Source organism: Cataglyphis hispanica, chromosome 17 (genome assembly GCF_021464435.1).
Source record: "Cataglyphis hispanica isolate Lineage 1 chromosome 17, ULB_Chis1_1.0, whole genome shotgun sequence".
In the NCBI taxonomy this organism is placed as follows: domain Eukaryota; kingdom Metazoa; phylum Arthropoda; class Insecta; order Hymenoptera; family Formicidae; genus Cataglyphis; species Cataglyphis hispanica.
The window spans coordinates 2,509,619-2,526,121 of record NC_065970.1 but is presented as its reverse complement, the minus strand read 5'-3'; the positions used below and the strand labels follow the sequence as shown (position 1 = coordinate 2,526,121).

At 36.8% G+C, this 16,503-nt stretch overlaps 1 protein-coding gene across 4 annotated transcripts in view; it reads right to left on the bottom strand.

Annotated features, from left to right (window-relative positions):
- LOC126855743 (uncharacterized) overlaps positions 1-16,503 on the bottom strand; it is a 207,178-nt gene that overhangs the window by 158,925 nt on the left and 31,750 nt on the right. For all 4 annotated transcript variants that reach the window (XM_050603614.1, XM_050603612.1, XM_050603615.1 and 1 more), the window contains 2 exons: positions 6,343-6,465; positions 5,133-5,432 (listed from right to left, as the gene is read on the bottom strand). In XM_050603614.1, coding sequence (XP_050459571.1) covers positions 5,133-5,262 — 130 coding nt within the window. In that variant the 5' untranslated portion in view covers positions 5,263-5,432; positions 6,343-6,465. The remainder of the gene's footprint in view (positions 1-5,132; positions 5,433-6,342; positions 6,466-16,503) is intronic.

The window sequence follows — 16,503 nt, the reverse complement described above, 5'->3', positions numbered from 1 at the left end:
AGAGAGAGAGAGTGATGCGCATACGAGAAGGATATGCGGGCGTATTCCGTGTATTCGCTTCCTCCTCCTCGAAAAAGCAAACAGAGCCATCCCCTGTTTACTCGCTCAAGCAAACGTTTTCGCCTTCGTGCACTCCGCATACCCGTCCTTTGCCTCTTGCTTTATGCGTTCGCACAGCGTAAGATTGTCATATGTTCTCCTTCGTCTCACGTACATCCTACATTTTGACTTATAAATCAATACAACGGATATGCATCCGTCATATTGGCGTCTATATAATATTTTATATGACGAATAGTAATGCAACTTTACTCACCATTAGAATAAATTATCCAGTTATTTTTATAATAATCGAATCTTTTATAATTTGATTATTTATAAATATTGAAATATATTTTAACAGCATACGAACAATGAAAAAGATATTTTTTCAAATACACATTTTGATAATAAAATCATCAATCGTCACAATTTCTACTTCTGATATATTTTTCGCACATGATTTATTCACTGAAATTATTGTCGCATTAAACGAAACGAGTTTGAAGCAAATAAAGTAATTAATTCGCGTCGCGTAGCCATAATCTTGTTAATAAAGCAGCGCAATAAAAACTGCGGCAGAATCAAAGTTTGGCTCGTGAGTAAAATTGTCGGGAGACAGCAAGTAGTAATATCCGAGTTTTAATCCGCGTTTGAGTCCGCGTCTCGCGTGATAAGGTTAAACAATGAAAAGTGAGAAAGTAAAGGCAGAGAAAAGTATGACAAAAGATTGTGCTTGTATGGCCTTTCTCGAGAGCCTACAACTTTCGGAGGACTGATCGTGATATTAGATTCGCGTTCATCCAACTTGGGTGTCGCCGCGTCTTTACGAGCGAGCCTTCTTACAGCCCGACTTTATTCGGCAACTTGAGCACGCGCGGGTAAAAGGTCTCTATTTCGTTTTTTCCTCGTTTTTCATCAAGAAGTAACGGGGACTAATTCGAAGAAGTAGAACGACTCAAGCACTATCTCGAGCAATTGTATCAACTGAGATTAAATCAAACCGACGTTTCATTTCTTATCGTAAATCTCGTTTTCATGAAGCGGTCTTATAAGATAATTTATTGATTCACGATATTGGCTTAGACGACATCAATTATCCTATTGTTGTAAAGATCGATCTGCTATAAACGAACGTGATATAATAACGTCATATGAAAAGAATATAATTTCTGTGATGTTATAATATAAAAGTATGATCCCTTTGAAGTTCGAATAATGAGACAAAGTGCGCGTAACTGGTTCCAGCATGCTGCGCGTATTCATGGCTCGTATGTGTGTAATATGTGAATTAACTACGCAAGTCTGACTCACAATGCAGTCTTTGTGCTGTCTATGCGCGCTGTAATATGCAAGATATCACGTGATTTATTCATTTCTTTTTGTAATACATCACCGAAATTCAGGAATAAAATTCGCTTCATTCTCGTCGCTCGGCAATAAACTCAAAAAATATAAAAATAATATTATATTCCACGCGGTTCTGCGTTATTAATTAATATATTAAAATTTTCTCATATCTTTCAAATACCACAAATGAAAAAAATTCGTCACCCACGAGAAGAATCATTAAATAGGCAAAATTTAAAAGACTTAGAAATGATCAACGTTTTACTCTTGCTAAATTTGTATAAATCGATGTGTAGAGTTGCATGACTCTCGACTTTATTTGTATCTGCTTAATACAACGCGGAAAACCATCCATCTCCCAATTTTGCTTACAATATAGTTAATCTCCTCGATATCTCGTACCGCATCGCGGTAATATTCAAAACTGCTGATCCTCAAGCAAAATTCAGCAAACTTTAGACTTTTCGCGAAAATTGAGAAATTTCCATGGCGCCAAAAGAAACAGCGAGTATACAAAGTATTCGGGTATTAATTAATCGACAACATTCTAACTTAAGATATCGCACTTTAGATACCGATATTATTCACGCCTTTTGCAAATTCTACCGTCATCCTACCTGCTCTCTTTTGTATGCAATCCCGCCTCTCCCGTTTTCTCCTCCGCTTCTCGTAGCTACGCGAGTTATTACAATGACTCTCCATCTCTCTCGGGTACTCTTGTTACCCGTCGTTAATTAGAGTACAGTCTGCTACCGACGACAACCAACTGCAAAGGAGAATCTTCACTTCGTCTCGCTCCTCTCTTCTGATTCTCTCTCTCTCTCTCTCTCTCTCTCTTTCTCATACGCCTGATCCACTGATGTCGGACGATGTTTGCGGCTTGAATTATTCCGGCGGATCTAGAAGCAACGATCTCGATCGCGCTTTAAAGGATCTACTTGTCTAGCCCAGTCGTTACCGCGACGACATCGCTTACGACGGCGTCAGGATCTAACTGAAAGGACCTTACTAAATGGACGGAGAACTCGTAATGATCTAGAAGATTTATGTACCACAATGGTGCGCGATGGCAAGTTCTCAGTTCCTAGGATAGTAGGACGTATTCTACTATGTTGAAGTTTGAATATGGTAACATTTCGCTCGGTAATTATATATATATATATATATTATATATGTATATATTTCTGAAAATTATTTTTTCGGGCTTTGTTAACGGAAATTTTCGAAATTATGTAATGCATCGCTTCTAGATAATAATTTCAATTTCGGGCTGTAATTTTTCATTCTTAAAAATATCACTTGAACGTTACGATTCCAGAGTTACAAATGTTAGCGAGTAAATCTGGGAAAGGCAAGGAAGCAACTTCGAAGACCTGTTCATTAAGACAAACAAGGTAAGATGCGTCGGAGTTGTAGAAGTGGTAGTGCTTAATTTCTCACGATGAAGTTCTAGTGATTAAGACTGCGATCAGACTTCGCGAAAGTTGCAAACTCAAGGACGTTCTCATATCAGTTTATATGCGGCCTCTGCAACGGTAACCTTAGACATCATTCGAGAAAATTGAGTTACTTCGGGCACGTTTCAGATTGATTTCCAGATATAACGGGGCCCAATATCTTTCTACGGAGCGAAGCGTGATTGGTTTTCAATCCGTTCTTCGTGGATCGAATGATCATTCGGTAAAATTGTACTCTGGCTAAACTCTCTTACAATATCGTTCACTGTGTGCGATAATTTAATCCTGTTGTAGATATATTGTTATCGATTCAAGATCTTCCGTTTTCTCTTGAGAGAGTATGTAAGATAAAATATTTTCTATCGAGAGATAACGCATAGTATAGTCACTCGATTATTTTCATGTTATACTTTGCTTTGCAATATTCTGATATTTTTGCTTGCTAATGTAAAGATCTTTAGATATAATATAACAATTATTTTTCGTTAATAAATTTAAATAAAAACTGCATCGTATATATATCTTCTAGTTATTAATAAGAATATCATATGCAATATTAATTCTCTATTTCTTCTCTTTCCTCTTTCTCTCTCTCTCTCTCTCTCTCTCTCTCTTTTTCTCTTTTTATCTTTCGATATTATTATAGCATTATATCGTATTGTAGGAATTTATGGCTCGAACAATCTATCCATCAACGCAATATCTATATGATACAATTTCATTAATACAAACAAAGTTTATAGAATTGCAAAGTAAAATAACTGTGGATAATAATAATTATCGATTTAAACTCTCTCTCTCTCTCTCTCTCTCTTGCAATTAACAATAAAATATATTAAAACCGTTCGGAGGTAATAAATTATGTGATGGACTGTTCCTGTAATTTGATTATTGCAACATCCATCAGAAAGAGTGACGGCATTAACGGATAAATGTCCTGGGTTATAAAAATTTAATGTCCGTCGAGATCTGAATACTCGTGAGATTGCTTTTCTCTTAAGCGAGTATTTTATGCATTTATCATCATTCCCGGTTTGACGCTTCTCGTTACGCGTGCACTAGATTAAATTCTAAACTTATTTTTCCAGAAGAACATAATTAAAATAATTGACGATTGAACTGACGGAATGTACCTTTATATAATATCATTTAACTTGTTTGAATTTCATTACATATATATTCAAAATGTTTCTTTAACTGATCTAAAACTCTTTGAAGTAATATTATATTAAGTATTTTGAAATACCGCATATATTTACATTTTACTACTCTCTCTTGTAGCAAACAAAGTTTTCAATTAAGATTAATTAATTGAAATATATATCATTTTCATAAGTTTATATTATTTTAATAAACGTTATCATTAATGTTACTTTATTTTGTTAATATTATGAAAATATATGTTTTGACCAATTTAAATAGGTTTCGTTCCACTTTGATGTCTCTTTCCTCAACTACTGCGTGAAAAGTTGATGCGCCATTAATTGTACTCGTTTGCGAACTTTCAGCCAGTCTCGTGGCTCGTTAATTGACGCGATCAATCCTTCGGTTATCGGTTATCGTGGAACACGTTTTCGCGTTCGTCGCTGACGCTATAGCTCTGATTGCCAAAGTTTCGTTAAAAAAGATTCGGAAACTAAAAAAAAAAATAATGTTGCCCTATATTTCATCGTTTACCGCGACTATTTCTATTCTTTCTTTTTTCACTTTCCCGTCAGACCGAATGAAAATGTGTCGCACGAAAAACGAAAAAGATACGCATGTGCGCTCATTTTAATATATTTTCAACTCGCAACTAAGCGACGCGTGGCCCGAAGCATTAATTTATCATAATATATTATCACATATAATAAAGATTTGTGTGCTGTGTGACAACTGCAAATATTACGAATGAATCATGTGAATGGCGGTAGATGATACTAAGTCACACGTATAAAAAATTAAGCATACGGTATTATTTAATTCTCTGATAAAAGATAGAATTTTTTTAAAATATATTAACATTATTTTAATATAATATTCAATTCTTATGTTTTTTGTTGAATTAATTTATTAATTTAATTAAAATAAATTTAACTATAAGTGAAATATTTTATCAAAAATATTTTTGTGAATATTGGAAGCTATAAAAGTAACCAAAAATATTAATAAAATAATTAATTTATAAATTGATTTTGTTAAAAATAAAAATTAAAAACTTTCTTTTTCTAATTTATATATATATATATATATATTTTTTTTTTCGCTTCACTTATAATACTAAGGAAAAATGATTGTTATACTCACTGTATCCTCCCACATAGATAGGCGTCCATGTTACTTGTGTGTAGGCCAAGGGTGTCGCCGCGAATAATACAACACTGAACCATATTGCTCGACGTACCGCACTCATTTCACTAGCCTCGATAGTCGTCATTTTCTCTCGTTTCAATCAGTTCTCCGCCTCAATATCATCTTCCCCGGCATGTCTCGCTAATCTGTTCCGCTTTTGTTCATTACGTTCGTTCCTCTTCGTTTCGTTTCCCTTCTCTTCTATTTTTCGTCCCGAGAGCGAGCGCACAACAATACGTCACAGCCGTTGAATATCTACGCAATCGAACGAAACTTATCGATACTACCGTCGTTTTATCCCTGTAGTCTGTAATAGTCGGTATTTTCATATCACTGCGATACGTAGAGTCGTTCGACGGATGGCTCGAAGAAAATGAATACGGTACAATGCGATTCATCTATACGCATAACATTTATACGCGTTTCGATAAAAGAATTCTCGAAGAAGGAATTTCATTAAAATTCTGAAAATTAGCAGGAATGAAGGTTTGACGTGCAAATGGATTGTCAAGCCATAAAGATTCGATAGCGAAATAAATTGGGAAAATCTAAATAGGTGAAGTCGAGAAATATGCTGTTGATTGAACAGAAAAAAATGAATGCATCTAAAAGAGTGTTTTTCTTTTTTCGTTCGATAAATTGTTTAATTAATCCTTCGCGAACTTCGAATCATGGTCAAGTACGATATATATAATCGATTTCCGAAACAGCGAAATTAATTAATTAAGCGTGATCACGGATCTCCGCTCTAATTGGTACTCGACATATATTGCCGGCAGCAGTAAATATGGAAATTTAAAACAAACAGATAGCATAGTTGTTTATCAAGCGCACTTTTTTCTCCGTCAAGCGAGTGGATTTTAAGTCACGTAAAATTTTGCGCTCGCGCCGACGTTATTCCTCTTCTCGGACAGAATCTTCATTTCTGCGCGAGTCCTGATTTATGCACCCTATACCTCACGTTCCTCCTCCTTGAAACGTATTACTCCGTTCCTTCGAGTATAACATGAAGACACAATCATCGCTTCTCTACCGACGACGATCGCGGGAATAACGGTCTTTCTCCCTAGCTCTCGCTCTCGCTCTCCTCTACCCCGCTTTCTTACACCCGTAACATGTGCTGATCCGCGCGCGTTTTACGATCTTTTTTTTTTTTTTTTCTTACCTCGACTTCCTGCCGGTCTTTCTTCTGCTACCTTTCAATCTTTGCGTAGACTTTTATTCGTTTAGACTTTTCAGTAGTTTTGCCCAGATCAAAAAGCTTTTTTCCGCCGACACAAAATTCCGTCTGCAACAAAATAGCAAAACATTTCATTAGGAAAGCTCTTTTGACGTTTGATCAAAAGATAGAACTAATTCTCTCATGAAAAATTCCAAGAAAAATTGTCAAAGTAAATTTTTTGCAAATTTATGCAACTTCTATAACGGATTTTGTAAATTAAAATATTTGGCGCTTTTTCGTAAAACTTTTCACATCAAATTTTTGTACCCACAACAACAAAAAAAGAAAAAAAGTGTGGCAGTGCGTGACCACGCTTGAATAGAAAACATGAATATGCAATAATATTATTTATTGGGATAGAGAAAACTGTTTTAAATTCATCGATTGTATTGTAATATATGTAAAACATGTCATATTAAAGAGCACATGATACCAATTATTGAAAATTGCTTTTAAAATAATGCATTGCTTTAATCTTTAATCCAATCTCGTACTAATATAATAAATTTATAAATATTATCAGATATATTTCTAAAACTTCAGAGATATGTGACTTTATCGAAAAATATAAAAATTTTATGAAATATAAAGCTTCCCACAATTTTTTCTCATCAATCTTCATTATTCCACTCAACAAACATTCTATTTAACAATATGAAACGTGAGAGCGTGGCAGAAATAATAATTATCTTACGCAATTATTTTAATCTCTGTCACGTCTCACGATTGGTATGAAATTCATATCGCGCCGAGAGAGAAGAGACCGCGTAGTTTCTCGGATTCAGCAGCGTTGGCATTTGCATTTTCATCTGCTTGGAAATGTCGTCGATGTCTCGTTAGCGTATCTCCATCGAGACGGCCGGCGGCGGTGCATAAGTCGGAGGTCATGATTCCCCATAATGTTTCACGAGGTCGCCTACCGGCGAGGAGAGACCACGGGGAGGGATGGGATGGCGACCCCATTACGCGCACCCGGAGCTAGCGGGGAGTCAGCGGCTCAGTCATTCATAATGTGACAAGCCAAAGTTAACTCGTCGTTTTGCCGCTGTGTTATTCACTCGTCGTTATCTACCGTCACCGGTTTTACCACGAACTTGTCCGCCAGTTATGAAAGCCACTTGGCGCTCGGGAAGTACGGCTTTTATGCACCTGCTGTGGCATCGGTGGACGATCGGTGCGCTTAGCTTCTAGAAACTATGTGTCCTTCTCGGCTCTTTATGTATAATACTTATCGCTCGTCCGCCTTATTAGCTCGCGCTATCTTCTTAACTGCTCTTAACATCGCTTTAACCAAGATTCCTCAACACTTTCCTACATCTTAGCATTTTCCGGTCTGCGATCATACTCAAAGTGGAGAGCAACTTGCAACTTTCGCCGTCGTATCATTTCAGAGTAAAGAAAGCAACTTCGTTAAGGACGCCTTTCTCAAGTGTATAAAACTCAACCCGCGTAAATAACGGTACTTTATGTTCTTCAATTTTTTATCTTTGCTAACATTCAATTGTTTGGATAAAACTCTTTTCTCTTTTTTATTTCTGATATTATATCTTTTCGTCGTCACGTGAAATAAAGAAAACAATAAATAATTATCTCTTTTTCAGTTAAATGAACAGAAATGATAATATTCAACAAAATTTCAAAACGAAATATCAAAACAGAGAGAGAGAGAGAAAGAGAGAGGAGACACGTAACACATGCGGGATAAATGAACGAAAGAGAAAGCAGCAAGCGCGGTCTGTAATTATGTCCTACAATTATGGTTTAGTTCTATTTGATTCGACCTAAAAGAGGGTTTCGATAAAGGAACAATCAACGGTTATGAAAGTGTCAGCGACACAAAGGTCGGTCAACCGTGCCCAATTTCTCTCTCTCTCTCTCTCTCTTTCTTCTCATCGTGTTTCTGCCCGATTTCAGGATCTGCAATTTGCTTTCCTCTCGGAAATGTTTTCAACATCCAGATTGTTTATCGGTTAGCACGCCTCATTGTGCACGCGAGCAAATAGCAATGACGCTTCGACAGTCATAATCGTACATCTCCCGCGTGTTATCAAGTAGCGAAATTTAATGTTCATGCCGAGACTAAATGGCCAAGTTTCGTGCAACAAAGATCAAATGTCCGAGGGAGCAAATAGGTGCGAGTAAATAACATTTCCCGTTGCAAAGATAATTACTCGGGCCGTAGTTCGCGCGAGTTCACGCCGTGTGTCTAGAGTTTGCTTCTACTCCCTCTTCCCTCTCACAACCTTTGTCTAGCTCTGTTTCTTGATACCCCGACAACTCCTCGTTTAGCACCGCCGCAAATTAGCCTGCACAACGTTTTCCGCGTCCATCTAGGTGCGGTGCAATTTTCGTTTCAAGGTGAGAAAGCACGTGTTTCTTTGGACGTTTAATTAAGAGAACATTATCCACCACGGATATTAGCTTACCTTACTCTACTTAATTTAACTTTTATTAATTAACGTTTGTTTATTTAACAAAAAGAATTGTGCAAAACTCAATTTATTAAAACGTGTCAAAGTATAAATATATAACAACTAGAGATTACACTTTTCTTTAATCCGTTAAAATTTAAATAAAATTGAACAAAATAATAAATTTATAAATAAATCATGTACAAGTATTATATAGAAGACAAGTGTGATAAATAACATAATGATTAATATGCCGCAAGACATTGACGTCAATGTCAAAGCGTTGATGATAATTAATCTGCTGATTCCTATTGTAAATGTGCTGTTGGACGCGCGGTGAATCATAATTATTAATCGAGTCAAACATCAATTAGTCGAAATATCGATTAATTGTGCATCAGAATGTATCTTAGCCCGTCAACAATCCCGATCTCGATTGTCTGTGGCTTCAGATGATTGTGCGTTTCGTCGTATAATTAATCACCTGACCATCGTGCCGATCAAGCAACCCGAAGTGACGTTTCTTGCGAGGTTCTAAACTAGTAATTTCAGAACTTCTAATTTCTAAACTAACGAGCAAAGTCACTTACGCGCGTCTCACAAGGATTAACGCATATATAATGACATCGAGTAACAAAATTGCCATTATTTTATGTTTATTAAAAAATGTAAAAGATTAAAAATTAATGTTGTTTGAATTTTTATCATTATTTAAAAATTTTGTAAAAATATATTTATATTATATTTCATATGTAAATTTTATATATTTATACTGTATAAAGATGTGTGTGTGTGTGTGTGTGTGTGTGTATCTCTCTTCCGACTATTATATAATATAATAATGAACAATGCTAAAAATGTCTGCGTAAAAATTTATGAATCGAAGAAATGTATTATTGTTTGATAAAATATAGAAGCGTGCTTCTTGCGCGACTGTGGTTGCACGATCCCTGCTACTAGAGTTTGAAGATATATTCTTGGATAAGACTGTATGATAAAGATATATATGCATTGAGCATTAATATTCAGGTCAGACCGAGCGTGAATTCTGTACCGTGCTATACCGTACTTCCACAAGCGTTCCTCAGGATGTACTCAAGTTATACTAGCTGCTTTGCAGAAGCGCACATTAAACGTCGCTGATGCTTCCTATTTACGATTGTAATCGTGTTGCATTCAAACGCAGATATTTGTTGTTGAAACTGTTATTATCTTCAAATGAATGTTTGCATACCGGTACTATTTAATTAACAGATCGAGAAATAGCTTGATTTTTCATAAAATAATATTAAATGTCAATTTCTATTTTCATCTATTATCGCGCGCTCGTTGTAATCATTAAAAATTTCCATCTACGCGGATTTATTGTTAATCTCTCTCGTCTTCTCTTGTCTTTATCCTTTTTTTCTTTTCCTTCAAGAGAACTTACCATCATACAATTACAACGTCCCATAATCAGTCAGGTTTCTCGCAGCGGTTCGATGTTTGCCAACCGGAACGCGGTGCATTTAGTTTCTAATGGAGCTTAGCGACTAAGGATAATGACACGTTCGTTCCGCAGCAACGAGCAGCCTTCGTCCGAAACGTCGCAGGGCTGCCTCGTGCTAGTCCAAGCAGCAGACAATATTTGTTTTTCACTCCAACAACTACGGCAAACGTAACGCCGCGTTGTTTGCCGGAGTAGAACTTCGAACTAGAACCGGAAGGATAGAGAACGTCTCGTACGTGCTTACCGAACGGATGTTTATTTGAAAGCGACGTATTATAATCGAATCTTTAAATTATCGGCGTTTAGAAAAGAGAGATGACGTTAAATTATCAAAAAAATACAATATTTTTTAATCAAGTAATAAACTACTATTGCGTACGATTGTTATATATGAAAGATATTTTTAATATAAAAATATCGGCTATGCAAAAAAAAAAAGATTTCTTCTAAGATCTACATCTTTAAAAATTCACTTATAAGAAGAACTTCATACAGATCTATATTTCTCGCAGAAAGTTTCTCATTTCATACATATCTTTCTTTCAGTACGCCAACAACTTTCGCGAAAATGTTTGTAGAGTAGTGATAATTATCAACTTCATCGCGTGATTGCATTGCCAAGAAAACGAGAGAGCAAAGAGTACTTTTTTAAAAAGAAAGAAATATGAGAGTTAAGACAAGTTTTAGCAATACAGAAAGAAAATAGTTACCTTTTTTTTTCTCCGCTTTAATTCTGGCAAAATCTGTTGAACAAGATCGCTAATGTAAGCAAATAAATAAATTATATTTCATTAAACTCGTTTAAGCATCGCCAACTTTTCACAAGCAATTCTGCTCTCATCACACTTCCTTCTCCATTTTAAGCAAATAAAGTCGCTTGCTGTCGTCCTCCAGATATATAAAGATAAAAATAATATGACCCATTTCTCATTCATGATTTATCACGCTCGACGCATCTCTTTATTTATTTTATGTTTCTTGCGGCATTGACTGCGCGATTGAATAAATACGTCATTATCGTCCTTTCACAGAGGAACATTTAAATAAAATATACATACATTTATTATTGAATAAGATCATTTTTTAAAGACCAAAATTTTTTTTTCAAACACTAGATTCAACAATATTCAACGCCTCTCATTTAAACTTTGGTAAAACTTTTTAATTGGCCTTTTGAGAGCAAGACCTTATAAATTTTACAATGTAAATCTCAATTCTCTGGTAAAAAAGAAAAAAAAAAACTCCGGGACAAAGATATTTCAACTCGGTTTGCTCGAATACTTGATCGCAGATTTGTGTATTTTCCCGCGGCATTGTTCGCCGAGCGCGCATGACAAAGTTGCGGCGTGCGTTCTCTCGATGAGTGGTGCACGCTGAAATCTACAAATGCACGCGTATCTACGTGCTCGTAGCCCCCGCCGAGTCCTCGCGCTCCACTTCCCGCACACGTAACGTCCGTTTTCGCGTATCCGGGGAAAAATATAGTTTCAGCGGTGTGCAAGTGCCTGGAGACGCGCCACCAAGATATACGATACCAGCGCGATTTATCATCGTGACAATTTCGAACGGTACGGCCGTTTCGCAGCCACCGTTTCCCACCCCATTCCTCCCCCTCCCAACCCATCTATTCGCGCGGCAGCTTTCGCCATCGCATCACCACCGCCCTCCTAAACTCGCCCCCTCCGTCTCGTTCGAGCGAACTGCGGCAAAAGTTGCTTATATGATTAATCGAACCTTTCCTTGTATGTGCCGGCTGCTGTTTGTCTGTATACTGCGTGGAAACTCTCGCCGAAGGATTAAACTTCATTTCCTTCGCGCGCGCGCGGCAGATGTGCAAGAGTGATCGCTCGAACGCGGTTTGTGGCATAGACACGTATCGATAACGACGCAGCTTCGCGAAAATGTGTGATAATGAAGCCTGGTTTAAATCATCCGGCGCAGACAGCCATCGATCAGATAAAGTCTCGAGGATATCTATTGAGACAAGACAGGATGAGTGATGACTATCGGCTCAGAGGAAACACAATTTATCTCACACCAAATCCTTGCAATTTAATTCTACAAAATTTCAATAAAAAGACGATTACATTATATGTAGGAAATCAAATACTTTTTGATTTTATTTTCCAATAATAAATTACAAATTTGGTAGGTAAAGCTAATCATTAGTTTTGTATTATGTCATTGTAATAATATAAAGTAATTTTAATTTAAGCCGAGTTAAAACGTAGTGAATATTTCGTGTAACGAAATCTCTTTCGCAAGATAGTTTTACGATTTATATTGACAGAACAGATAGGAAAAGGCTGTGTGTCAACACACAATATGAGAGAAGAATATTCGCTGTTTTTAATAAACGTCGCTTCGTTGCGCACACACCATAGATCGTTTGCATCGCTTGCGGGATTGCTATACGCGAGATCCGTTTTTCTCGCATTGCGAACAATTTTTCAATTTAATTAAAGGCGACCGTACTATAAATATTCGGAGTAAGGGGCGGATTTTTATCGTATACTCGCCGCGCAGCATTCACACAGCGCGCTTTATAAAAAAAATCTGGCCGTTCGCGAAAATAGGCATAAATCTTCTGGGGGCCGCGAATTTCGCGCTCGTTTCTTTTGCCCGTGGCAGTGCATGAAGCACCAGCATCAGATCATTACCGCACCTATTGTTCTGCCGTATATATCAAATAAATGGGCAAGGATCGCGAGCGCGAAAGACTGGTGGCACAATGCGCCGGGTACATCCGCTATATTTTAACCACTCCGCGCTATCTGAGCATAACGTGGATGGTACACACAACGTTCGCGGAATCCTAGCTGCCGTAAACCTTTTTTTATAGCCGTAGCTTTGCACGCGATCTCAGTCGTTACCCCCCCATACGTTTCGATATTTCAATGAACCATCCACGGCTTTACTTGGAGAATAACACATTGTTACTTGCCTGTAATCTGGCATTCGTATATCTGCAAACTTCGTGCAACTTCTTTCTGAGCAATTTTTTTGCAAAGTATAAAAGAGACAATTGCCGTGATTTATTACTGCAAATGGGGAGGGAAAATCTCCGACAATCTTCGAAAAGTTATCGGTACAACTAGTCTGCGATCGCTAATGGTCGGGAGCACGGAACTCACAAATCGCTTTCTATCGTTTTTATGTGGCGCGGTAACGCACGTGTAACATTACGTATCTCCTGAAAGCCAACAGATTGAAGTTTATAATCCTAACGCGACGTTACGGTAACATGATCGCGTCGTAGACCAAAGTCCTCGGAATCGAAGTAATCCCGTTTTCCGGAAGCCCACGGTCTCGGTCGAAGTTTTTTCTAATTGGCCCACGAGTTAGCCGCCGGCTAAGAACCGTAGGGGTCACGGAACGGCTTAAGCGAAAGAACGAGGGGGTGGCGTATGGGGTGGAACCAACGTTTCCACGAGTTTGCCGCGACGCTTTGTCGTTCGGAGAGCTCGTGGAATCTTCCAATTCGACTAAGAAACTCGAACCGCTCTTGCAGCCAGTTTAATCGAATTCCGCTACGGAGCCAAGGACTTCGGTCCTTGCTTCCGATCTATATCCCGCTCGCTGACCTATACACGTGCACATTACATGCATTGGTGTGTACGTACGCGCAGTGTGACAACCCGGAAGAGGATCGGATTCTCTTCCATTTGTTATCAGATCGGTAGCTTTGCTCGTCGCAGAAAACGGTAATAGCCGTGGATAAAAATCCTTTCCCGAAATTTCTCCGGAGGATAGTCCTTCGATATATACTCCCTCTCTTGTTAGAACAATCGATATGAGCGTAGTGAAGTCGTTTCGCGTTCTAAGTGCTTTAACCATTAAGGGATTTAAGCTCGAGTGTTATTCTATCATTGTGTGAATTACGAGATATAAGTAAAAACAATTACACATGGAAATTACGAATATTATTATTTTTTATTATAAAATTATAATAAGTTACGAAAGCAATATGTGCGTTTATAAGAATGACATTATTTGTTAAATTAAGATTTTGCCAAAATAATTTCTCTCAAATAATTATTTAATATAAAAAATAATTTCTTAAAAATAATTATAAAAATAAAAGACAAGTAGAATAAAAAAATATTTTATGTCGATATATTATGTAATAAGCAGTTTAAATTCTGAAAACAATTTATATCTCGAGTATGGAATCTATTTCGAAAGAAAATATTAAATGTAGTCTGACTATAGATGCCAGGTACGGCGATCGTTGTGTCGAATATCGATCGGTAGGAGAAAACCAATATAAGTAGCACAGCGAGTTTTGCTAAAGCCCATCTATAGTTGTGGAAGATGCAGTTTGGAAGTTGCAGAGATGCGGTAAATGTGCACGCTAACTTTTGTTGATCCTTTGGAAGTAGACGAACGCGCGTTCAGTTATGCGGTTAGAATAAGGAAACCAGGTGCTTACCACACTTGGGAAAGATATTCTTTCGTTAAGAGAGCCAGCTAAAACTATCTATAAACTCTCTAATTTCCGATATAATTTGCGTTTGTTTTCATCACATCATTATTTTATAACTAATCCTTAATTATCATGTTTGCATCAATTGTATCTGTTTTTACGCATCCTTATGTATTTTTACATACGCATTTTAGTTCTCCATTCGAGATTTTAAAAATAAATAATTCTTACTTCTCTTCAATCCCGAATTTATCTTTAGAGAACAAAACATGTTCGATATACAAAGTAAGAAATGAGAAATCTCTCCCGCGGCTAGAGATTTATGTATTCTTATATACACTTTCTTCGAGAATTGAAGACTTGCCAAGATTACATAGCGTGAATGGAATATTCTCTCGATATATTCTAGGTATATGTCATCGTAGAAACTTATCGCGCAATAAAATTAAAAACGCGCGAAAATCTGTGTAAAATATACAAGAAATAGCATACTTCAATGTGAAAAATCTTGACTCGCCTCTGGGAATTCGGGCGCCATTTGTTAAAAATCCCATTTCGCGACGTCATGATTTACAAGCCATTAGGATCGATATATTATCGCCTATATTCGATCTAATCGTAAATTATAACTCAACGAGAATATTTGTTATGCTTGACTAATGAGACTTAGTCACAGATGGTGCGTTTTTCTTCGTTAAGGATATTCGTTAAGAATCGCCTCCTAAAAACTTGCCGCGTTTATTTTTAAGACATCGCTAGTCGTGGTCAATTATAAAGTTTCACGGTCTGGAGGTGATTGTTATAATTCGTACATTTATCTACGCTATTTGTACTCGTCAAAAGTTCTCGCGTCAGAAACTGGCGCGAGTGCGTAAAAGATACTAATTAGTTATGGAAGACTTGCTTTAACAGGATCGTTAATCATCTTCCACAGCGTTTCACACAGCGGCAAGTGCCTTTATCTCGTTCTTTTCTTACGTTTACTCCCGCGCCATTTCCCTGTCCTCTCACTCTCCTACTTCGGGGTTAATCTATTTTTATGACATGACAGTAATAAACCGAGTCGCATGCACGAGAATTCTTCCTTTCGGACATTTCCTTCGCTTTGTCAATTGATCAACGCCAACTACGCTAATAATATTAATCCTTTATTCAGAAATAAACCTTGTCAAGCCAATTGTTTGCGTCTAATACCTTTCTTAACCTTTTTTTTTTTTTTTTAAGAGAAATTTCTGCGGATAATAGAGATATGGATCATGCGCTTTCTGATTGATATTTTATTTACATGACAATTTAAACTAAATTTAAAGACATCAGCGTTACATACAGGTACGTCAAACTCATACTGTACTAAAAATGGAACATAGCATAATTTTTACAAAAACTACAATCCAGCCTGTGTGTTTGTGTTTTACGCGTGTCGGTTACGCTATGCAAATACTATGCAATAGCGTACATTATGAAAACTTTCGCGTTCATGCATTCCGCTTTTAATGAAATTGGTGAGAGGATCGAGTTAAAACGGAAGTTTGGCGTCAACAAAGTTAAGCTAAAAAGCGAAAAAGCAGTTACATATGAAAAGATGTATTTTAGCCTAAAAGATTTAAAGGCATTGTAATTATTGAGATATTAACTCGCGCATACACACACTTATATCTCGATTTTTTCAATTACAATTATTCGGATTACATAGAATTCAGTTAATTGTAATCAATGCAAACTCTTTTAAAAATGCATAAATCTCTAAAGAATTCTAAAAATAGAGCAACGTAAGATAT